The sequence below is a fragment of the Tamandua tetradactyla genome, chromosome 7, assembly GCF_023851605.1.
Source record: "Tamandua tetradactyla isolate mTamTet1 chromosome 7, mTamTet1.pri, whole genome shotgun sequence".
Lineage (NCBI taxonomy): Eukaryota > Metazoa > Chordata > Mammalia > Pilosa > Myrmecophagidae > Tamandua > Tamandua tetradactyla.
In genome coordinates, this window is record NC_135333.1 from 73036033 (window position 1) to 73058677 (window position 22645).

Consider the following 22645-nt stretch of genomic DNA (forward strand, 5'->3'; position numbering starts at 1 on the left):
ATGTACGTGTTGAACAAGAATAAACTCATGCATCTCTGGTCAATTGATTTTTGAGAAGAATACCAAGACCATTCAACAGGGAAGTAATAGTCTCTTCAACAAATAGTGTAGGAACAAGTAGATAACCACATGCAAAAAAAATGAAATTGGCTCCTACTTCATACCATATACAAACTGAACTAAAAAAGAATAAACAACCTAAATAGGAGAACTAAAACTATAAAACTCTTACAAGAATGCATGGTGTAAATCTTTGCAACCTGAGATTTAGCAATGGATTCCTATATATGACAATAAAAATAAAACAATGAAAGGAAAAATAGATGAATTGGACTAGTTCTTCCAAGTTAAAATGCTTTGTGCATCAAAAGACACCATCAAGAAAAGTAAAGACCATCTAAAATGGAAGAAAATATTTTCAAATCATATGTCTGATAGGGGTCTAATATACAGAATATATAAAGTATTTTTAAATCACAACAAGAAGACAAATTGTGCAACTTAAAAATGGACAAAGGGCTTAAACAGACATTTTTCTAAAGAAGATAAACAAATGATCACCAAACACATGAAAAAATATCCAACATTATTTGACATTAAGGAAACCAAAATCAAAATCACAATTAGGTATCACTTCATATCCAACAAGGTGACTATAATAAAAATGGAAAGTAACAGATGTTTATGAGAATGTGAAAAATTAAAGCCCTATTGCATTGTGGTAAGAATACAAAATGGTTCATCTCCTGTGGAAAATAGTTTGACAGTTCTTATAAATGCTGAATATACAATCACCATATAGCCCATCATTCCAATCCTAGATATATTATCCAAAAGACTGAAATAAAATACCCAAACAAGTACATGTACCAAAAGATGTTCAAAGCCAAAAGGTGGAAAAAACCTAAATGTTCATAGAAAGATGAATGGATAAACAACTTGTAGTATATAGTCAATAAACAAATTGTGGTATATCCCATTGCATGGAATATTATTCTGGCATAAAAAGTAATGAAGTGCCAAAACATGATACAATGTGGAAGAATCACCAAAATACTGTGCTAAGTTTAAAAAGTCAGACAAAAAGATCACATATTGCATGAGTCCATTTACATCAAATAATCAGAATAGATAAATTCATAAAGACCAAACATGGATGGAGGTTACCAGGGACCGGGAGAAGGAGAAATGGGGAGAAAGTGCTAAATGAGCAAGAGGCTTTATTTGAAAGGAATGGAAATGTTTTGCAACTACATGGAGGTGGTGGTTGCAGAGCATATTGAATGTACTAAAAGACAATGAATTGTTTATTTTTTAATAGTTAACTTTATATCATGTGGATTTCACCTTAGTAAGTTTTTCAAAAAATAACTGTTTGCTATACTAATGAGAAGTCTTAAATATAAGCACAACGGAAAGATGAAAATAAAAAAAATGAAAACTTATACCATGCCACAAAAGCCAGCAGAAAATTGCTACAGATAAAATGCAAGGAGAATATAATGAAAGTAGCGTTATTGGAAATGAAGAGGCAGGTTCCATAATGCTAGCTTCAGCAAGCCATTAGGAATGTTTTCATACATTTTTATGTTCCTAATAATGCAGGGTCAACACAGAATTGAAAGGAAAAGTTAACAAATCAAAAATCAAAAATCACTCCTTATCAAGCAAGCAGATTGCAATAAGGCTCAAGAAAAACTTAAACCAGACATTTAACACATACACACAGCATACAAGTACAAAATAAATAAATATTTTTCAAGTTCACCTGGAACGTTCCCCAAAATACAATATATGCTCATATTTCTGAGAATATAAATATAAAACACATAGAACTATGCTGTCAAACATAGTCAGCAGTCAAGTTAGGCAGGTAGGCATTTGAAATGCAGCATTTACAGTATAATTAGAGTTTAAGAACCAGCCTTTAGTCACACTAGACACATTTAAACACAGATATAGAACATTTCCAGCATCACAGAAAATTTTCTAATCACAGTTCACCTAAAAATAGAACTTAATAATTAAGAACCTGAAAATCCTTATAGGGTTTTAAATTCAATAATATATTTAAAATAACAGATGGGATAAACAAATGGTCTCAATGAATGTTTATATTTTTGTATGGATTATAAGGAAAATATACAAAAATCCGTCTTGTGAAAAAAAATTATTGCCTTAAATGCTTATATTCAGAAAAAAACAGAAAATCAATAATCTGAGCATGTATAACAATAAACTAGATGTTTGGAAGCTAAAATTAATTGAAATTACATCAAAATTAAGTAGATGGAAGGAAATAACAAATTGTGCAAATTCATGACAATGAACAAATATTACAGTAGAGAGGATCAATACATCAAAAGGTGTTTTCATTCAATTCCCAGACCATGCACCCCCCCCCAAAAAAAAGGAGTTTTCAATGAAAAGCCAATAAAATTAATGAGATATTGCTTAAGAAAAAAATGGAGATGGCACAAAAAACATATACCTGGAATGAAAATAGAGGCACCGTTATGGTTCTTGTGAAGTTTAACACATAATAAAAGTATTTTAGACTGTAATTTAATAGGTATGTGAAATAAAAAAGTCCTGGAAAATTAAATTTGCCAAAATGAAGTACAATAAATAGAAAATTTGAGTAATCCTACCTGTGTTTAAAAATTGGTTTTGTTTTTTTCATATCTTCACACAAAAAATACCAAGCACGAATGGCATACTCAATAAAGAACACTTAAAGATACAGTACTACACTTACATCAAGGCTGCAAAGTAAGAGAAAAAGAGAAATGTTTCCTGATATAACCTTGACAGCAAAACTGTTACAGTACATGAAAATGAAAGCAAAAGCAATTGAATCTCTTTTTTAATGTGGATGAAGAAAAAAATCTTAAATATAACAATATAGTGATAAAAAATGGACAAAACAGCATGAACAATGTGGTTTATGTCAGAAAAGCAAGACATTTAACATTTGAAAAGAAATGAATGTAGTAAACTTCAAAAGCATTATAAAAAGAAAACATACACTGTCATTTCAACAGATTCAAAAATGATAAAATTGCAACATGTTCTAGTTTGCAAGCTTCAAACCATTAATTATAAAAAGCTACTAGGTAGGAAATAAGAACGCAGGGAACTGTGTGAATCTGAGAAAGGTATGTTGGAATCAATAAATCTCTTGATGAAATGTTGAAATCTTTTCCCATAATATAGGGATCGGTGCACTGTGCGGGTTTGAAAGTATTATGTACCCCAGAAAAACCATGTTTTAATCCTGATCCAATCACTGGGAGCAGCTCTTTCTTTCAATCCTGATTCGATATGGTAGGTTGGAAACTTTTGGTTAGATTATCTCGATGGAGATGTGACTCCCCCCATTCCAAGTCGTCCTTATTAGTTTACTGGAATCCTTTAAAAGAGGAAACATTTTGGAGCTGACAGAAAGGAGAGGAACCTCAGAACTGGCGGAAACGTCACAGCAGAGCTAACACAGATGTGGACATGTAGAGAACAGAGACACAGATATTTGGAGATGCTGGAGCCCAGCAGACATTGCCATGAGATGTGAAGCAAACCAGAACTTGGAGGGAGCCAAAGGAAGCCAAGAGATGAAAGCCAGCCCTGGAGAAGTAAAGTGAGGAAGCCCCACAGGAACAGAGGCTGAAAGCAACGGAGCCCAGGGGCAAGGGACTAGCAGATGCCACTATGTGACTACCCAACTACAGAGGTGTTACTGACCCATCAGCCTTCCTTGAGTGAAGGTCACCTTGTGCTGGGGCCTTAATTTGGATACCTTCACTTTCTTAGAACTGTAAACTTGTAACTTATTATATTCCACTTTATAAAAGTCACTCCACTTCTGGTGTACTGCAATCTGGCAGCTTTCAAACTAGAACATGCGTATAGAAACTTTATAATGACTTCTCTTCAACCTGAGAAATGAAACTCCAGTGAGTGAAAGAAGGTAAAAAAAAAGAAAGAAAGAAAAAAAGAAATAATAATGAACTAGCTGTTTCTGTAAAATACAGAAGAATCTATAGTTGAGATTAGATAAAATTGATAGTTACAATTCCAACGTGAATTTTATTTCTATTTGCAGCAAAAATAATTACAAAAGGAAGTGAAAAAGCAGAGATGATTTGACAAAAGCATCAGTACGAAATACCTATGTCTTTATAAGACTTGAATATAGAAATATACAAAATATGACAAACTACAGAATACAAATACTGATGACTATTCAATGTTACTGATAGGAAGGCAATATCATAAAGATGACAAATGTTTACAAATTACTTTAAAAGTAAAATGCAGTCTTAAAATCATGGCAAGGTATTTCTTTAATGACTTTATTGAAATGAAATTCACATAACTTAAATTCAACCATTTAAATTGCATAATTCAGTGATTTCTGTATATTCACAAAGTTTGTAATCAGAGCCATTTATCTAATTTTAGAAAATTCTCATCACCCCGAAAAAGAAATCCTTCCTCCATTAATTCCCATTCCTACCTCTGATTTGTGACAACCATTGATCCACTTTATATCTATATGGACTTTATCATTCTGGACACTTCATATATAGAAGAAATCATATGGATTGTGATATTTTATGACACATGGATGTCAAAATATAAAACTGAGTGAAGAAGGTGAAACAAAATCATTCCCACAGTATGATTTCCAATACATAAAATGTTATAAATCATTACAAATCTACAGTGTTAAAAAATAAGTGGTTGTAAGTTTTGGCAAGATGCGCTGGATGGGAGCTAGCAGAGTGGAGCATGTAAGTTGCTGGTTTTTGGTTATTCAATATTACTGAATTATATTGAAGTTACAAGGGTGTATTTGTTTTGTGATAAATTATTGGGTGGTCAGGTAATGATGTCTGGGTGCTTTTTGATATATATATTATATTTCAATAAATGTGTTTTAATACATTTTCAATACTAGAACAAGTAATCTAATTCATTTTAAGACATTAGTAATCATAATATTATGATGAAACAACTTCAAACTTCCAAACTCAGGTGCTTTAAATCTAAAGCTTATGCTTACAAATGTATCGTTTTGAATTTGTACAATTGTCTGCCTGAAGAGCAGGTGAGTGTAGCATAGCACAGTTATAGTGAGGATTTGGTACGTTCATCACTCTGAAACAAACAAAAGTGTGTATTTCAGTTATATTTTATAGGAACAATCCATGAAAAAATGTCATTTTCTGAATAACAGTATTAGAAGAATTTTTGCAAAAATGAACATGTTTCCTGTACTACTAGTACTATAATATTGTTAAAACATTATTATATTATTATAATACTGGTTATTTTGAGCAATGAGTATACTATTCTTAAGTAACGTTTACAGTGACATTACATGTCACTAATTTTCAATACCTTTGAAATTGCAAACAAATTTGCCAGTATTAATCTTCTGAATTTTCTTTTTTACAGCTTTTCTTCTTTTATATATCATCACTCATAAAAACTTACCTTATGTTGAAAGTGAAACCTTTCATCCATTCCCATGGACGAGAACTGCTTTCACGAGAGAGTCCAACCCATGATCCAAATGATAGGGAATACAACACATTCTATCAAACAACAAAGAACTTCCATTTAATAATCATTATTAAGATTAATATTTTTTAAAGGCAGGTAGTATTTTCTTTCATATGGTCATTAATGTTCAAAACAAGATGAGAGTAATAGATTCTAACAATATGAATATATTAAAGTTGAAAACCCTTTTTTCATATTGCCAAAAACTTCAAAACATTTCTACTTTTTACTACCAATTAACTCATAAAGTTTTATAACTTATACTTTTATCTGTCTTCTTATGTTAACAAGAAAAATGGAGATTTAGATTAATTAATAGTAACCCAGGTTAACAAAATTAACATAACAATGTTTTTTTTTTTAAGTTTCCAGATACTGCAATACTTTTCCCTCTAAATGAATGTATTTTTCTATGTTTCTTAGAGTTAGGGCTTTGTGAACCAAATTAATAGGTTGCCATTGAAGAGATTAAATGACTCGAAAGCCAAAATTTGTTCCCTAGGCCCTACACAGGTCTTTGACTAGATTAGTCCCCGTTTATCTGTGTGTATTTTGGTGGAATACCAAAGGTCCAGACAAGACTCATTCCCCCACCCCCACCCCCACGCACTCTCTGCTAAGTATAACTATAAACCCTGGAAATAAAGCAAGACATAAGCAAGTCAACTCTGCAAGGTGGAAAGAGAAAGGTAAAACTATTTGGAACCCCAAGATTGGAGGAAACACAGACTGGCAGGGCATCTTATGTCCCTCCACACAACAGAAAAAATGAAATGTAGGCCTGGGATTTTCTGGACCCATCTGGCAACAGAAGGTGACCAAGCTAAGTTCATTCCTCTTCTGGAATGAAAAAGAGTCCTGCAACAATACCAGGAGAGGCCGGCAGTACCGGAGAGAGGACACCACCAAGAGAACACAGTGAAGCCCAGAAACACACACACCCACATGCACATGCACAGGTTTATACACCCACATCCTTAATTTATGACATAGTGAGGCACAGAAGAGAATGGAGAAATGATCATCTTTGCTATGCATTATGCAATACACCAATATATAAAGAGATAGAGAGGTCAACTTTTCTTCTAATTTTTAGAATCACAAAAACAGTATCAGAAAAAAATAAATCTAATAGACTGTAGATCTAAATGTAAATTTAAAAATTAAAACATAAGTAAGTGAGTAAAAGCTCTACAAATTAGTATAGGAGATTATCTTCATGAACTTCGGCTAATTTTTGAAATAGTTTCAAAATAAGCACAAATCTTCCTAAAATTCTAAATTGGATTGTTAAAATTCACAAATTATGCTTATTAAAATACTTTATTATAAAAGACAAAATCTAAGCTACATAAGAAAAAAAACATTTGAATCTCAAAATCAAGAGCTCATATCCAAAACAGGTCAAAGAACTAACTGAAAGGAAAAGAACACGCACAGAAGAAAATGAATGAGAACAGAAACAGACCCTTCACAAAAGAAGAAACACGCATATCTCATTTTACTGCTCTTCACGGACACTCTTGCACTTTCTACAAATTGTAGGCTGTGGCACCCCTTCATGAAGCAAGTCTTTTGGTGCCATTTTTCCAGCAGCATGGGCTCACTTTGTGTCGGTGTCACATTCTGGTAGCTCCTCCAACATTCCACACTTTTTCATATTATCATATTTGTTGTGGTGATCTGTGATCAGTGATTACTGATAATTCAGTAATACATTATTACTATTGATATTGTTTTGGGGTGCCATGAATTGTGCCTACATAAGATGTCAAACTTAATTGATAAATGTTGTATGTGTTCTCACTGCTTCACCCACCAGTCATTCTTTGTCTCTCTTCTTGGGCCTCCCTCTTTCCTGGCACACAACAATATTTAATTTAGGCCAATTAATCACTCTACAGTGTTCTCTAAGTGTTCAAGTGAAAGGAAGAGTTACTTGCCTCTCACTTTAAATCAAAAGGTAAAGGTGAATAACCTTAGTGAGGAAGGTATGTCAAAAGCCAAGAGGGGTTGAAGGTGACTAGGCCTCTTGCTCCAAATCATTAGCCAAATTGTGAATGCAAATGAAAAGATCTTGAAGGAAATTAAAAATGCTAGCCCAACAAACACACAAATGATAAGAAAGTAAAACAGCCTTATTGCTGATATGAAACTACTTTTAAGTGGTCTGGATAGAAGATCAAATCAGCCACAATATTTCCTTAAACTAAAGCCTAATCCAGAGCAAGGACCTAACTCTCTTCTAGTCTACAAAAGATATAAGAAGTGAGGAAATTGGAAGCTACAGATGTTCATGAGGTTTAAGGAGAAATGTCATCTCCATAACATCAAAGTGTAAGGTGAAACAGTAAGTGCTGATGTAGAAGCTACAAAAAATTATCCAGACTATCGAGCCAAATAACTGATGAGGTGGCTGCACTAAACAACAGTTTTTCAGTGAGGATGAGACAACTTTATATTGGAAGAAGGTGCCATCTAGGACTTTCACAGCTAGAGAGAAGTCAATGCCTGGCTTCAAATCTTCAAAGGACAGGCTGACTTTTCCATTAGGGGCTAGTGCAGCTGGTGACTTTATGTTGAAGCCAGTGCTCATTTACCTTCCTGGAAATCCCAGAACCCTTATGAATTACACTAAATCTACTCTGACTGTGCTCTATAAATGGATAAACAAAGCCTGAATATTGACATAACTATTTATGCCATGTTTTGCTGAATATTTTTAAGCCCACTATTGAGACCTACTGCTCAGAGCAAGATTCCTTTCAAAATGTCACTGCTCATTTTAATAATATACCTGGTCACCCAAGAACTCTCACAGAGATATAGAAGATTACTACTGTTTTCATGGTTGCTAACACAATACCCATTCTGCAGCCCATGGTCGAAGAAGTAATTTCACCTTTAAAGTCTTATTATTTAAGAGATGTATGTTGTTAGGCTCTAGCTGGCACATAGAGTGAATTTTATGATAGATCTGAGCAAAGTCCATTGAAAACCTGGAAAGGATTCACCATTCTAGATGCCATTAAGAACATTCATTATTCATGGGAGGAGGGAAAAACATCAAGAAGAACAAGAGTTTGAAGGAGGTTGATTCCACCCCTCAGGGATGACATTGAGGGGATCATAAATTGAGTGGAGAAAGTCACTGCAGATGTGGTGGAAATAGCAAGAGAACTAGAATTAGGAATGGAGCCTCAAGAGGTGATGGAATGGCTAAAATCTCATGATAAAACTAATATAATCTCATGATAAAACATTAATGGATGCTTCTTATGGATGACTAAGGAAAGTGATTTCTTGAGAGGGAAACTACTCCTGGTGACGATGTTGAAATGACATAAAGGTTTTAGAATATCAGATAAACTTAGTTGATAATGTCGTGACAGGGTTTGAAAGCATTGACTTCAATTTTGAAAGAAATTTTACTGTGGGTAAAATACCATCAAACAGCATCAGATGCTACAGAGAAATTTTATGAAAGAAACAGTCATTTAGAAATCATTCCATTCTACATATGCAATCAGTAATTCTTAATATCATCACATAGATGTATGATCATCATTTCTTAGTACATTTGCATCGATTTAGAAAAAGAAATAGCAAGACAACAGAAAAAGAATTAAAATGATAATATAGAGAAAAAAATAAAAATAAAAAATACAAAAAATAAAAAACAAAACTATAGCTCAAGATGCAGTGATTTAGATGATTTCTAAATGTTATGTTAGTTAATTTTTTTCATTAATAAAAAAATTGAATATGAAAAAAAAGAAACAGTCAGTTGAAAATTTGAAATTTGACAATTTTTGACAATTGTCAACAAAATTTGGCAATGAGCAAACTTTATTGTCTTATTTTAAGAAATTGCCACAGCCAACCCAATCTTCAGTGACCACCACCCTGGTCAGTCAGCAGTCATCAATATCCGCAAGACCCTCCACCAGCAAAAAGCTACGACTCACTGAAGGTTCATATGATGGTTTGCATTTTTTAGCAATAATGAATTTTTAGACTTTTATGGGGAGGGATGTATGGTCTAGGAATCGAACTCAGGGTCTCCCGCATGGAAGGTGAGCATTCTACCACTGAACCACCCATGCACCCAAGCAATAATGTATTTTTAATTAAGGTATGTACATTGCTTTTTTTTTTAACATAATGTTATTGTACATTTAATAGATTAACTTTTATATGTACTGGGGTACCAAAAATTGTGTGACCGGTTTATTGTGATAGTCACTTTATTGCAGTGGTCTAGAACTGAACCCTTAGTAATTCCAATATATGCCTGTATACTAAAGGTTAATAGTTCATAACTGTGTTCAAACTAATTATAATTAGGAATTCCTATTAATATCATAAAGATACCACTAGCTGCTATATAACCACCAGAACTTCTGCTATTAAAATTCCTGATGTACTAGGTTTTTATGAGAATGTGGATCAAGGGACACTTCTAGTTGCTAATGGATGTACTGTGTATTTGACAATAAAATAGGAATTTGTTGGGATAATTTGGAATTTTAACATATATATTACTATGGCTCTGCAATTTCATTCCTACGAATACAGGTCATACATCTAAGAGTGTTTAGAGAATAATTATTCATAATAACCAAATAATAGAAACAACCTGAATTTCTATCCCCAGTAAAATAGATGTTTAAATGTTATATTCACATAATATAGCAGTGAGAGTGTACAGACTATAGTTAACTGCAACAGTATGGATGAATTGCAGATATATGTGAGTGGAAGTAGAGAGACACAAAAATGCATTCTATTTAACTCCAGTTTTATAAAATTCAAAAATAGGCAAAGCTAAATATAATATTAAGTCAGGATAGTGGCTTAGAGAGGAGAGTGAGAAAGTGAGAGCAGACACAGGCTGGAGATACAGAGGACTAACATTTCTATTCCTTGACCTGATTTGTAGTTCATGGTTCTATTCATTTGTGATCAATCTGCACTATTATGATCACTTTAATTCTCTTTATGTCTAATTAAGCTAAATTAAGTTTATTTTAGGAAAAAAAGCATGTATAGAAGCATTTTTTCATGAAGACAAAGAACTGAAAATCAGCAAATATGCATCAATGGTATAAAAATATAAATCAAATGTAAGTTCAAATAGGAATAGGGTGCAGTCTTGAGAAAAAATATAACTAATGGTAATATATGGATGATTCCTGTAAATATAACATCATTTGAAGTAAGTTTTTGCTAAACTGTTTGAAACACTTAAAATATTACCATTTCTTCTTCATTTTCTGCATAAAACAGGTTGGATTTATTAGAAGCACAGGCCATCAAACTGTCTTTCCATGTTTTTCGTTCAGCACTGATGTAATAACAGTTGTTGGAATATGTAAACCAGCCCTCCGGACAACGACCACAATGAGAGGCTGAAGAAAGATGACGAATTAGTGTTCAGAAACAATATTAACTTAATTTGATTAATTAATTTATACTTTTCATTTGAATTTTAAAAAGGATAATGAACAGACATATATTCATAGGTATAAACATAAATATGTACATAACCTGTATATGCACCCGCACAGGTTTATATATATATAACAAACTGCCCACCCCAACACACTCACACACACACACACACACACACACACACACACACACACACACACACACAAGGGTCAGCCTCTTAGTCCTTAATTTATGTACCCACATAAAGCAATCAATCAAAAATTCCACTTAATCCATTTCCTGAAAATCACTGACTCATACCATTTCATTAGAATAGTGAACTATTTGCTTCTTATCTTATATAGCATTAGAATATTGTAACAAATGGTCAAAAGGTGATTTTAAATGAATACTCCTTATTGTTGGAAAACAAGTAATGTCCTTATATAATCCTTATTAGTGAAAATTTATTGCTCCTTTTTATACTTTTTAAAAACTATTATCATTTTGGTGTGGCCTAAGACAAAGTCAAAAGCTGTACCAGTATATGAGAAATTTAAAAAACATTCCATACCTTTCTCAGTTCTTTTTATCACGGAATAATTTTTCTGTTCCTGTATTTCAGTAGCTAGAAATATGAATGCAATTCTTTTAGAATTGAAGTTGCTATTAAGAAATAATAATAATTTTAGTTTCCTAGCTTGAAATTTCATGTATTATTTAGAATTAGATCAATGTTGAATAAAAAAGATTTTACCAAAGACACTTAATAAAGCAATTAATGTCTTGGGAAAAAATTCAACAGCCTAAAGGATCAAAATCTACCTTTGTACAAGATTCGTTTAGTTACTTTGAAAAATTCATTTGGTTTTCCAAGTTTTTTTTTATAAACTTGCTTTTCCTAGAACAAATACTTGTGATTTGAGATCAGAAGGCAGATACAGATAAGTATATATATATATACACACACACACACACATACACTTAGACTTAAGCATATACATGTACTTAAACTTAAAAATAAATACTCTGCAAACATTTTGCTATTTGTAACTTGACAAATTCAGAACGACCTCTCCACATTTAGTCAATATATATGTTTAGTTCCAATAAATACATAAAAATGTGAATTCTATTCCTTAATATGAAATATTTAGAGAAATTTTCAAAATTATTAAAATGAAAATTCCTTTACAATCGTTCAGAAACTTACTTGGAGCGGTAACTATGACTGCCATAGTTGTTATAGAGGACAACAAGATTAGACATGCTATTCCCAGGATCCCAGCAATGAGTTTTTCCGGAGGTGATGGGAAATCTGCAGGGAAAGAAAAGCGTAGATGGAGGCAATTGTTTCGTTTACATGGAAGGAATCATATCCATAAATACTGAATCCCAGGCTCACATCTCCCATTGTAATTTTTCTCTCAGAATATAGCGTTGAATTTTCAGTAAATATAATGCTCCATGAGGTGTCAATCAAAGTCTACATATTTCAACAGTCTGAATAAAATCATTCATTAAAATTCCTGCTAGAATACCATATCTACCCTTTGAGCTCTGATCCACAAAATTGAAAAAATATATGAACATATCTTTAAATCTATCAGTGTTCATTTCTATAATTTGTACTTTTCCCTCACCTCTGCACCCCACTGCACATCCTAGAGCAGTTATAATATTGAGAACTGATTAAATGTTTTACCTTTGCAGTGTGAATTCTTGTCATTCTCGTGAGGATCATCAGAAACATGTTGAAGGTTTAATTCCACATAGGTTATTTCCTGCTCAGTATCTGAAATGGAGCAATTAATGTCCTGGGGTTTTATTTGCTTCCTCTTTGGGTTCTTGGCCAGATTCAGTTCTGCGTACATCACACTTTGGTTATTCATCTCGGTAGGTCCGTGGTGACAGAAACTGTGCTCTGTGATAACTGTGTGTAAGAAGTTGAAACACGGTACATACAGTGACAGATCCCTAGTACCCTCAAACAGGGCAGGGAAGGGGAGGATGTGTGGTGAACACTAGAGGTCCTCTCTTAGTTGAAGGGTCTAAAGTTCTGATTCTAATTTACTGAGAGCCTGGAACAAGTGTCCCATGGTGTAGTAAGTATTTTTTAAAATATTCTCTATTTGACAAAATACTATTGGTTGGAGTGATGGAAAACTAAATTATTTGGGAATGAATTTCATGAAAAAAGAGTAGCCTTATTTATTTGAAGTCAGGTTCCAGAAAAAGATTTAAATATACCCCTGGGTTAAATATTAAAATTCTATACTGGAAAAACATTTGCATCAATTTTATGATGTTTTTGAAATAAAATAAAGGTTAAATTCTGAGTGCTTTAAAAATAAGAGAAAGGTAAAATTAGCATACACTTCATGTATTACACTAAATTATTTTGATTTAGTGATATTCATTTATTTATTAAATAAGAGTGGGTGTTTTATATTATCTTTTTTCTTGTTATTGAATAGAAAGTTATGAGGACTCATTAAAATTTAAGGAAATATTTTATAAGTTTGAAAACATCACTAGATTTATCTAAAACCTAAAGAATATTGGAAATATACCAAAAAAATAGTTTAAATCTTTATTTTATAAAAGTAATAGTCAATTAGTTTCATGGCTAAAATACAAGACCATAAGTTGAGAAATAAATGGAAGAAGATAATTTATTTAAACTTCCATAAATACTGTGGTTGTCAAAGACAGTGGGGATTCCTTTGATTATGTAAGTAATTGTAATCATTCGTTTAATTTAATCTAACAATTCCATCACAAAAGCTCTGGGCGGGCCACGATGGCTTAGCACACAAGGTTCCTGCCTGCCATGCTGGAGATCCAGCTTCATTCCCAGTGCCTGCCCATGCGAAAAAAAAATAAAAGACTCTAGATGTCAATTCTAAAAACCTGGAATTTAACTCTGGCTTTGCAACTTTAAATTTATGGCCTATAAATAATTACTTAGTGTCTCTAGGACTTAACTTTCTAATTTTAAATGGGAATAATGATATTTAAAAGTAATGCTTATAGGGCAGGCCACGGTGGCTCAGCAGGCAGAGTTCTCACCTGCCATGCCAGAGACCGGGTTTTGATTCCTAGTGCCTGCTCATGCAAAATATGGTAATAATAATGCTTGGAAAACACTTTATTATCAACCTCTCAGTAGATGTTTAGCTTAATGATTATTTTGGTCACAATTGCCATATTATGGTTTCTGATGCATATTCGTCAGAAATTATAAAATAATTCATTAGAAAAGAGTTTCTTAAAACAGTGTGGCTCATTTTTTGGCAGATTTATCTTAATTTTTGAGACTTTTGAATTTTATTATTAACGTTAGATTTGTAATTTATGGAATCAATCTCATGATTTTTTTTGAAAAACTCAAACTGCATGTATTTAGACTAATTTTTATAAGGAATTATGTTTTGCCTTGCATCATTCAATGAGTTCCTTTTTTTAGAATACCATTATAAAATGTTGGCTAATTAAATATTAAGCAATACATTATTATACAATCACACTCTTTTGATTATAAAATTTAAAATTAATGATTCATCGTCATGATAATTACAGAACCTCAAATTATATTGATGAACAAATTCAAATATGTGTGTGCACATGCATTTGACAAAGTCTCCATAAGAAATAGAATATTTTAAGAAGTACAACAAATATTTCATATTTGAGGTATTCTTTTTCACCCTGAATTATTCAAATAAAGACTCCAATGTTCTACTCTGACTTTACTGTATATTAATACCATATCTGCATCATGTACAGCACTTGCAATCTCCTACTCAGTGAGGGAGGCAGGAGGGCACATACCTTTTTGCAGGTGGAAAGTCATGCATCCTTTAGTAAGGAGGCTGGTGACTCCCTAAAGAGGCTGCTATAGCTGGAAAAGAAGAGATATTTAAAGACATGAATCCAGGGCAAGTATAAACAATATATGTGCTGTTCACACACTGTCCTGTGATGAATCAAAGTGAAGCCAGAGTGTAAACAATAGATGGCTCATGATTGCATCACTTAAGGTATGAACAGGAAATTCTCATAACTGGGCTATTTTTAACTCAGTTGATCACATTGCACACCTCCAGATCATAGGAAACTTCAAACTTCTATTACAAGTATGAAGTTTACCTTGAAATGTATCATTTAGATCATACCTTTCATGTGTTTTCTATACATGTACATATATACAAATATGCAACCACATAAATACATATGACAGTGACATTTCTGATAATGGCAGAACCTAGAGATGGCTAACTTAGATTCCAATACCACATGGAAATATCCTTCTAGCAAGAAGGCAAAATTAAGTTCTTTCCAAGGAATTTTTTGAAAAGGAGAAAAATACTTATCTGCTGCCTCCCCCTAAAGTATATTTGAAAGCATCTTATTCCAACAAAAGAGAAACTTGGACATTAATAAGAAGGAAATGCATGTTGAAGAAACTTAAATTCCGTGGCTATATCTAATGATTAGTGACTGCAAAAATATTAATGATAAATTTCCCAATTTAAAAATACAAATTTGAGTTAAAAATGCAAGGGAGCCAATGTGGGAATAAATAGTAAATAGAGTATACTGAGATTTTTTTCACTGGCTTGGCAGTGGAAAAAGTATTGACTTGTTAGATAGACTTTAACAAGTAAATAATTTACATTAAAAATGTATAGCACCGTTAAAATAATATTTAAGCATATTGAATAAAAGGTTTTATAGAGGAAAGTGAAAAAATAATGTTTATTCTAAAAATAAATTTAAATAACAAAGAAAAGTAATATAAATTTATAGTTACCTATAGAAAAGACAGTAAGCGGTAGAGTTCTGCAAAATGAAATGACCATTATATTAAATATAAATAGAATAATTATCCAATTTAAATTTAAAAAGTGTTAAGGTACTTCAAAGGAGCTGTTTTCTGCTTAATGAGACATGTTAAATATGAGCATAAAGGAAAGATGAAAGTAAAAATATGGAAAATATACCATGCAACATGAACCAAAGCAGCTGTTATAATTAAATTATTATAAAGAAAGAAATAGTGTTGTAAAGGAAGAAGGATTTTCACAATTTTAGACTATCTAAACTATTAGGAACATGGGTTTTTCATTTGTATGTGCCTAATAGCACAGCTTCCACACAGAATTGAAAGAAGTGAAGAAACAATCATAAATAGAGATGTAAATGCTTTTCTCACAATACTTACAGAACAAGATGATTTATTGGCAAGGCTATCAAAAGATTTAAACTAGATAATTAACCAACTCACATATACATACATGCACAAAACGTACAAGTATAGAATATACATACAGGTATAGGATACACCCTTCAGGAATACAATGGCGCATATAATAAAATATAAGAAAGTCATATAATGAAATACACTACTTAAACAGAAGGAAGGGGAGAAAAACACACATGATCATCTCAATGCAGAAAAGGCATTTGGCAAAATTCCGTACCCATTCTTGGTAAAAACACTCTGAAAAACAGAAATAGAAGAGAACTTCCTCAACATGATAAAGGTCATTTATTAAAAACCCACAGAAAACATTATACTCAATGGTGAAAGGCTGCCAGTTTTAGTTTTTCCTCTGATGTCAGAATCAAGATGGTGCCTGCTTTCACCACTATAATTAACATTGTACTGAAAATCCATTGCACAGTAATTAGGCAAGAAAAAGAAATAAAAGGCATCCAGTTGGAAAACAAGAAGTAAAATGATCTCATTGCAGATGACATAATCTCTTATTGCTCTATTACAGATGACATGATCCCAAAATACACAGGAAAACTACTAGAACTAATCAACAAATTCAGCAAAATTGCAGGTTACAAGATTAACACTCAAAATTCAGTTTGTTTCCATACACCAGCAAAGAATATTCTGAATTGGAAAGTTAAAAACAATTCCATTTGCAGTAGTATCTAAAAGAATAAAATACCTAGGAATAAATTTAACCAAGGAGGTGAAGAATTTGTACACTAAAACACTCCTGATAGAAATTAAAGCAGACATAAATAAATGGCAAGATATCTTGCATTTGGAGATAGGAAGAATTAATATCATTAAGATGTCAACACACCCAAAGCAATCTGCAAATTCAAGGTGATACCTATCAAACTCTCAGAAACATTTCCTCAGAAATGGGAAACCCAATCCTCAAATTCAGATGGAATTGCAAGGGGGCCCAAATAACTAAATCAAAACTGCAAAAGAAAAACAGTAGGAGAGATCTTATTTCCCAATTTCAAAAGTTACAAACCCAGACTAATTAAAAAAGTGTGGCACCTCTTTGTGCATCAAAGAAATTTGTCAGGAAAGTAAAAAGACGGCCTACACAATGGGAGAAAATATTTGCAAACCACATATCTGATAAGGGCTTAGTATCCATAATATATAAAGAGATTCTTCAACTCAACAAAAGAAAAACAATCCAATTTTCAAAGGGCAAAAGATGTGAACAGAAGCACTTCAGAAGAGGAAATACAAATGGTTAAAAGGCACATGAAAAGATGTTCAACTTCACTGGCTATTAGGGAAATGAAAATCAAAACCACAGTGAGATATTCTCTTACAACCACTAGAGTGGCCATCATCAAAAAACAGAAAATAACAAGTGCTGGAGAGGATGTGAAGAAAGGGACACACTTAGCCACCATTGGTGGGAATGTAAAATGGTACAACTGCTCTGGAGGCACTTTGGCAGTTCCTCAGGAAGCTTAAGTATAGAATTACCATATGATCCAGCAATCCCATTACTAGTTAGATATTCAGAGGAATTGAAGTTTAGGACACAAATGGGCATTTGCACACCGATGTTTATAGCAGTATTATTTACAATTACCAAGAGAGGGAAACAGCCAAAATGTCCATCAACAGATGAGTGACTAAACAAGCTGTGGTATATGCATACGAAGGAATAGTATACAGCTGTAAGACAGAATAAAGTCATAAAGCATGTGGTAACGTGGATGTACCTTGAGGATATTATGCTGAGTGAATCAGATAGAAACAAAGGGACAAATACTGTATGGTTTCACTAATATGTACTAATATTAATGAGTGAAAGTTAAGAACACAGGTTATCAGGAATTAGAAACAGGGTAGAGATTGGGCAGTTGGTGCTGAAGGAATACAGATTGTGGAACAGGACTGATTGTAAAAATTCTGAAATGGATACCACAATACTACCTGATTGAAGCACAATTATATAAGTATACAGAATGAAGCTGAATGTGAGTATAATTGAGGAAGAAAGGCTGGGGACACATATGAAACCGGAAAGAAAGACAGAGGATAAAGACTGAAACAGTAAACCTAAGAATACCTAAGGTGGACAATAATGGTGATTAAATGCAGAAATTTAAAAAATGATTTTGCATGAGGAAGAACAAATGCATGTCAGCATTGCAAGGTGTTGAAAATGGATGGTACACTGGAAGAAGTACAATCAAAGTAAGCTAAGGTCGATAATCAACAGTAACATTGTGATATGCTTCCACTGAATGTACCAAAGGCATTGTGTCAAAACTAAATGTCCACAAATAAGGGGCATGGGAGAGGTGTAAGGATTCTATGAGGAAGAAAAGGAAATAACTTCATATAGATTATAGTAGCAAAGGCATGTCTGTTTACTTAGGTTTGAATATATGCTGTGCAAATAAAATTGTTTAAAAATGAAAAAATAATATGGGGTACTGTCATCAATATAGACATATAGACCAATGGAGTAGAATTGGGAGTTTAGTAATAACCTCAGGCATCCTTGTCAAAATCTGAATTTGAGAAGGGTGTCAATGACATTAATTGGGGAAGGAGTGATCTCTTCCATAAATGGTGTGGGAAAACTGGATATTCACCAGCAAAAGAATGACATTTGACCCCTACTCCACACCATACACAAAAATTAACTCCAAATGGATCAAGGACTTAAACATAAAATTCCTAGACACAAACTTAAAGGGAAAACTTCATAATTGAGATATGGTAGTGATTTCTTATATTTGACACCCAAAGCACAAGCAACAAAAGAAAGATTAGATTAAATTGACTTTGCAAAATTAAAATCTTTTATATATAAAAAGAAATTCATGAAATTGAAGTGATGCATAGAATGGAAGAGAATAATTGCCAATCATTTATAGGCTAATGGTTTAAGAACTAGAATGTATTTTTAAAATGCTAAACTCCAAAACAGACAAATAATTTAAAAGTGGGCAAAAGAATGAATTTTGAGGACTCTCAACTTCTGATATTAAAACATATTACAAAGTCATCACAATAATCAATACAGCAATATGTGGCACAAGCACAAACATATAAACCAACAGAATCCAATTGAGAGTACAGAAATAACGCTCACATTTACGGCCAACTGGTTTTTGACAAGGGAAGACCACCCAATTGGGAAAAAACAGTCTCTTCAACAAATAGTGTTGGTAAAACTGTATCTTCATTTGAAAAACCAAAAAAAGAGGACCCGCTACCTCACACCACGTACAAAACAACTCAAAATCGATCGACGACCTAAATATAAGAGCCAGAATTATCAAATTCCTAGAAAAAAAGCTAGAGGAAAGCAGCTTCGGGAGTTTGTATTAGACAATGATTTTCTCAGACTTTATAGCCAAAGCACAAGTAACAAAAGGAAAAAATAGATGAATGGGACTTCATCAAAATTAAGGACTTGTTTTTCAAAGGACTTTATCATGAAAAGTAAAACAACACCCTATACGCAATGGGAAAAAAATATTTGGAAATATACAAGGAAATCCTTCAACTTAACAGCAAAAAACAAATGCAAAATGGGCAAAAGATTTGATTCGATATCCCTCCAAAGAAGATAAAGAAACAGCTACGAAGTTCATGAAAAGATGTTCAAGATATTTAGCCGTCAGGGAAATGCAAATCAAAACAACAATGAGATAGCATTTCACACTCATTAGAATATTATTTTTAAAAACTGAAAATAAGAGTTGAAGAGGATGTGGGGAAATAGAAACACTCATTCATTTCTGGTAGCAACGGAAAATGGCACAGCCGCTGTCGTATCAGTTTGGTGGCTCCTTAGAAAGTGGAAAAGAGAATTAATATATGACCTAGTAATCCCAATTCTTGTTCTATAACTAAAAGAATGAAAAGCAGGGACTTAAGCCAATATTTGTACACTAATTATCATAGCAGCATTATTCATAATAGCCAAAAAGGGAAAGTAACCCATGTCTATCAAAAGATGAATGGATAAACAAAATGGTGTATTAAATATCTTAGTTTCCTGACTATGATCACTAGTACCAGAAAATGATGTCCATACAAAAACCTGCACACAAATGTCAATAGCAGTCTTATTTATAGTTGGAAAATGCAAAGCAATGAAGATTTCCTGCAACAGATGATTGAATAAACAAACTGTGGTATACAATTTGGAATATTATTCACTGATAAAAAGAAATGATCTAACAAGCCACCAAAAGACATGAAAGAAACATAAAGGCATATTCCTAGGTGAATACTGTATGATTCCTACTATATGACATCTTGAAAAAGGCAAAACTGTAGTAAAAATATCAGTGGTTGCCAGAGGAGGAGAACAGGCATTTTAATGACAGTGAAATGATTTTGAATGATATTCTAATGGTGGATACATGACATTATACATTTGTCAATCTCCATAGAATTGTACAACACAGAGTGGACCCTAGTATAAACAATGGGCTTTAATTCACAATATTGTATCAATGTGGCCCATCAGTTGTAACAAAGGTAACATACCAATCCAAGGTACTAAAGATAAGGACATTGGGCTGTGGGGAGGGGGCGAGGAGGATATATGGAAGTCTGTGCTTTCTGCTTAAGTTTCCTGTCTGGCAAGCCTCTCCTGTGGAGTTCGTCCAGACCCTCCATCAGAATCATCGGCTTCACAACCTGCCCAGCAGATTCTGGACTCTGTGTTCCTGTGGTCACGTGAGACACTTCTATAAATTTTATATTTGTGGGTGTTCCCTGTTGATTCTGTTTCTCTAGAGAACCCTAACTAATACATCTTGGTACCAGGAGAGGTTCTTAAGAAACAGAATCTTAAAAATGGGTTTTTATTAATGGTTTTCTACTCTGATGGACTCAAAGGCACTAAAGACTCTGATTCCAATAATCAGAATGACACTCCCAATCCATGGAGTGAGTTGGCAAAAGAGATAGTCAAAATATCACCATTTGATTCTCCTAATGCTTCGCTTGTACGAATCCAGGCTCTGGGGGATAATGTTTTCCACACCTTTACAGAGTTTTGTGGAAATAAGACATATAGAGATGTTGGCGGGTTGTTTAGATACACTGGCTACATTAAGGAGTGAACGGAATGGGCTTAAGGCTTCAAACGAGAAGCTTAAGTGCTGTCTGACAGATGTAAGCGTTTCTATGACTATCCTGAAGGAAAATCTTATTTCTTGTAGCCATAGACTTGAGATCTCTGAAAATCAGACTCAGAATCTTTATTGTTAGAGTAGCAACTTTACAACGTAAACCGAAATCTCAATGTTGCATGGAGTCTGCCGTTAAAGTGAGGGCATTGATTGGAAAGGAGTGAGACTCTGAAAAATGGGATGGTGACATACGGATTGATAATGATGTTGGGGGTGAGGTTGAAACCCTAGGCCATGCTGCATCTTCTCTAGATAACCCTGTAATAGTTTGCCCTGAGGACATAACTGCCCCACCTCCAACCTGCCTTGAGGAGGTGGCCACCCAACCTCCTCCTGAAGGGATTAGCCCTAGAGTTACTAATCCTGTTTCATCAGATGAAACTGCAAATGAAGGCCCTGAAGCAAATGGCTTGGAAGATATTTCTAATTCTTTTCATGACCCACCCCCACCACCCCTCATTTCTTCCAGACCTATAACTAGACTAAAGTCCCAACAGGCCCCTAAAGATGAGTACAAAGTATCACACATGAGGAGGTACATTATACTCCAAAAGAACTGTGTGAGTTTTCCAATTTATATAGACAGAAATCAGGGGAATATGTGTGGCAATGGATTTTGAGAGTGTGGGATAATGGTGGGAGGAATATAAGGCTGGATCAGGCTGAATTTTTTCATATGGGCCTACTAAGCACAGATTCTACCTTCAATGTTGTAGTTCGAGTGGTTAGAAAAGGTATTAACAGCTTGTTTGGATGGTTGGTTGAAACATGGATCAAAAGGTGGCCAACATTACCTGAGGTTGTAATGCCAGAACTGCCCTGCTATAATGTAGAGGAGGGGATCCAGAGGCTTAGAGAGATTGGAATGCTAGAGTGGATTTATCGTGCAAAGCCTGCTCTTACACCAGAGGATGCACCTTTTACCAGAACAGTGAGAAATAAGTTTGTGAGACTAGCACCATCATCCCTGAAGAGCTCTGTAGTTACACTTCTCTGTAGGTCAGATATTACTGTGGGAACAGCTGTCACTGAGCTGGAATCCTTAAACAAGCCATTAGGAATGTTTTCATACATTTTTATGTTCCTAGTAATGCAGGGTCAACACAGAATTGAAAGGAAAAGTTAACAAATCAAAAATCAAAAGTCACTCCTTATCAAGTAAGCAGATTTCAATAAGGCTCTAGAAGAATTTAAA

General features: G+C 33.5%; 1 protein-coding gene across 5 annotated transcripts in view; it reads right to left on the reverse strand.

The window, feature by feature from the left end:
• LOC143691498 (NKG2-A/NKG2-B type II integral membrane protein-like) overlaps positions 1 to 22645 on the reverse strand; it is a 52642-nt gene that overhangs the window by 25534 nt on the left and 4463 nt on the right. Inside the window, exons 2-8 of one of the 5 annotated variants that reach the window (XM_077170028.1) lie at positions 14836 to 14905; positions 12707 to 12934; positions 12215 to 12319; positions 11576 to 11629; positions 10828 to 10979; positions 5500 to 5600; positions 2946 to 5160 (exon numbers count right to left, since the gene is read on the reverse strand). In XM_077170028.1, the coding sequence (XP_077026143.1) occupies positions 5049 to 5160; positions 5500 to 5600; positions 10828 to 10979; positions 11576 to 11629; positions 12215 to 12319; positions 12707 to 12934; positions 14836 to 14857 (774 nt within the window). In that variant the 5' untranslated portion in view covers positions 14858 to 14905 and the 3' untranslated portion in view covers positions 2946 to 5048. Of the gene's footprint in view, positions 1 to 2944; positions 5161 to 5499; positions 5601 to 10827; positions 10980 to 11575; positions 11630 to 12214; positions 12320 to 12706; positions 12935 to 14835; positions 15010 to 22645 lie in introns of those variants that run through there. The other 4 variants (XM_077170027.1, XM_077170029.1, XM_077170032.1 and 1 more) reach the window with 4 other exon arrangements.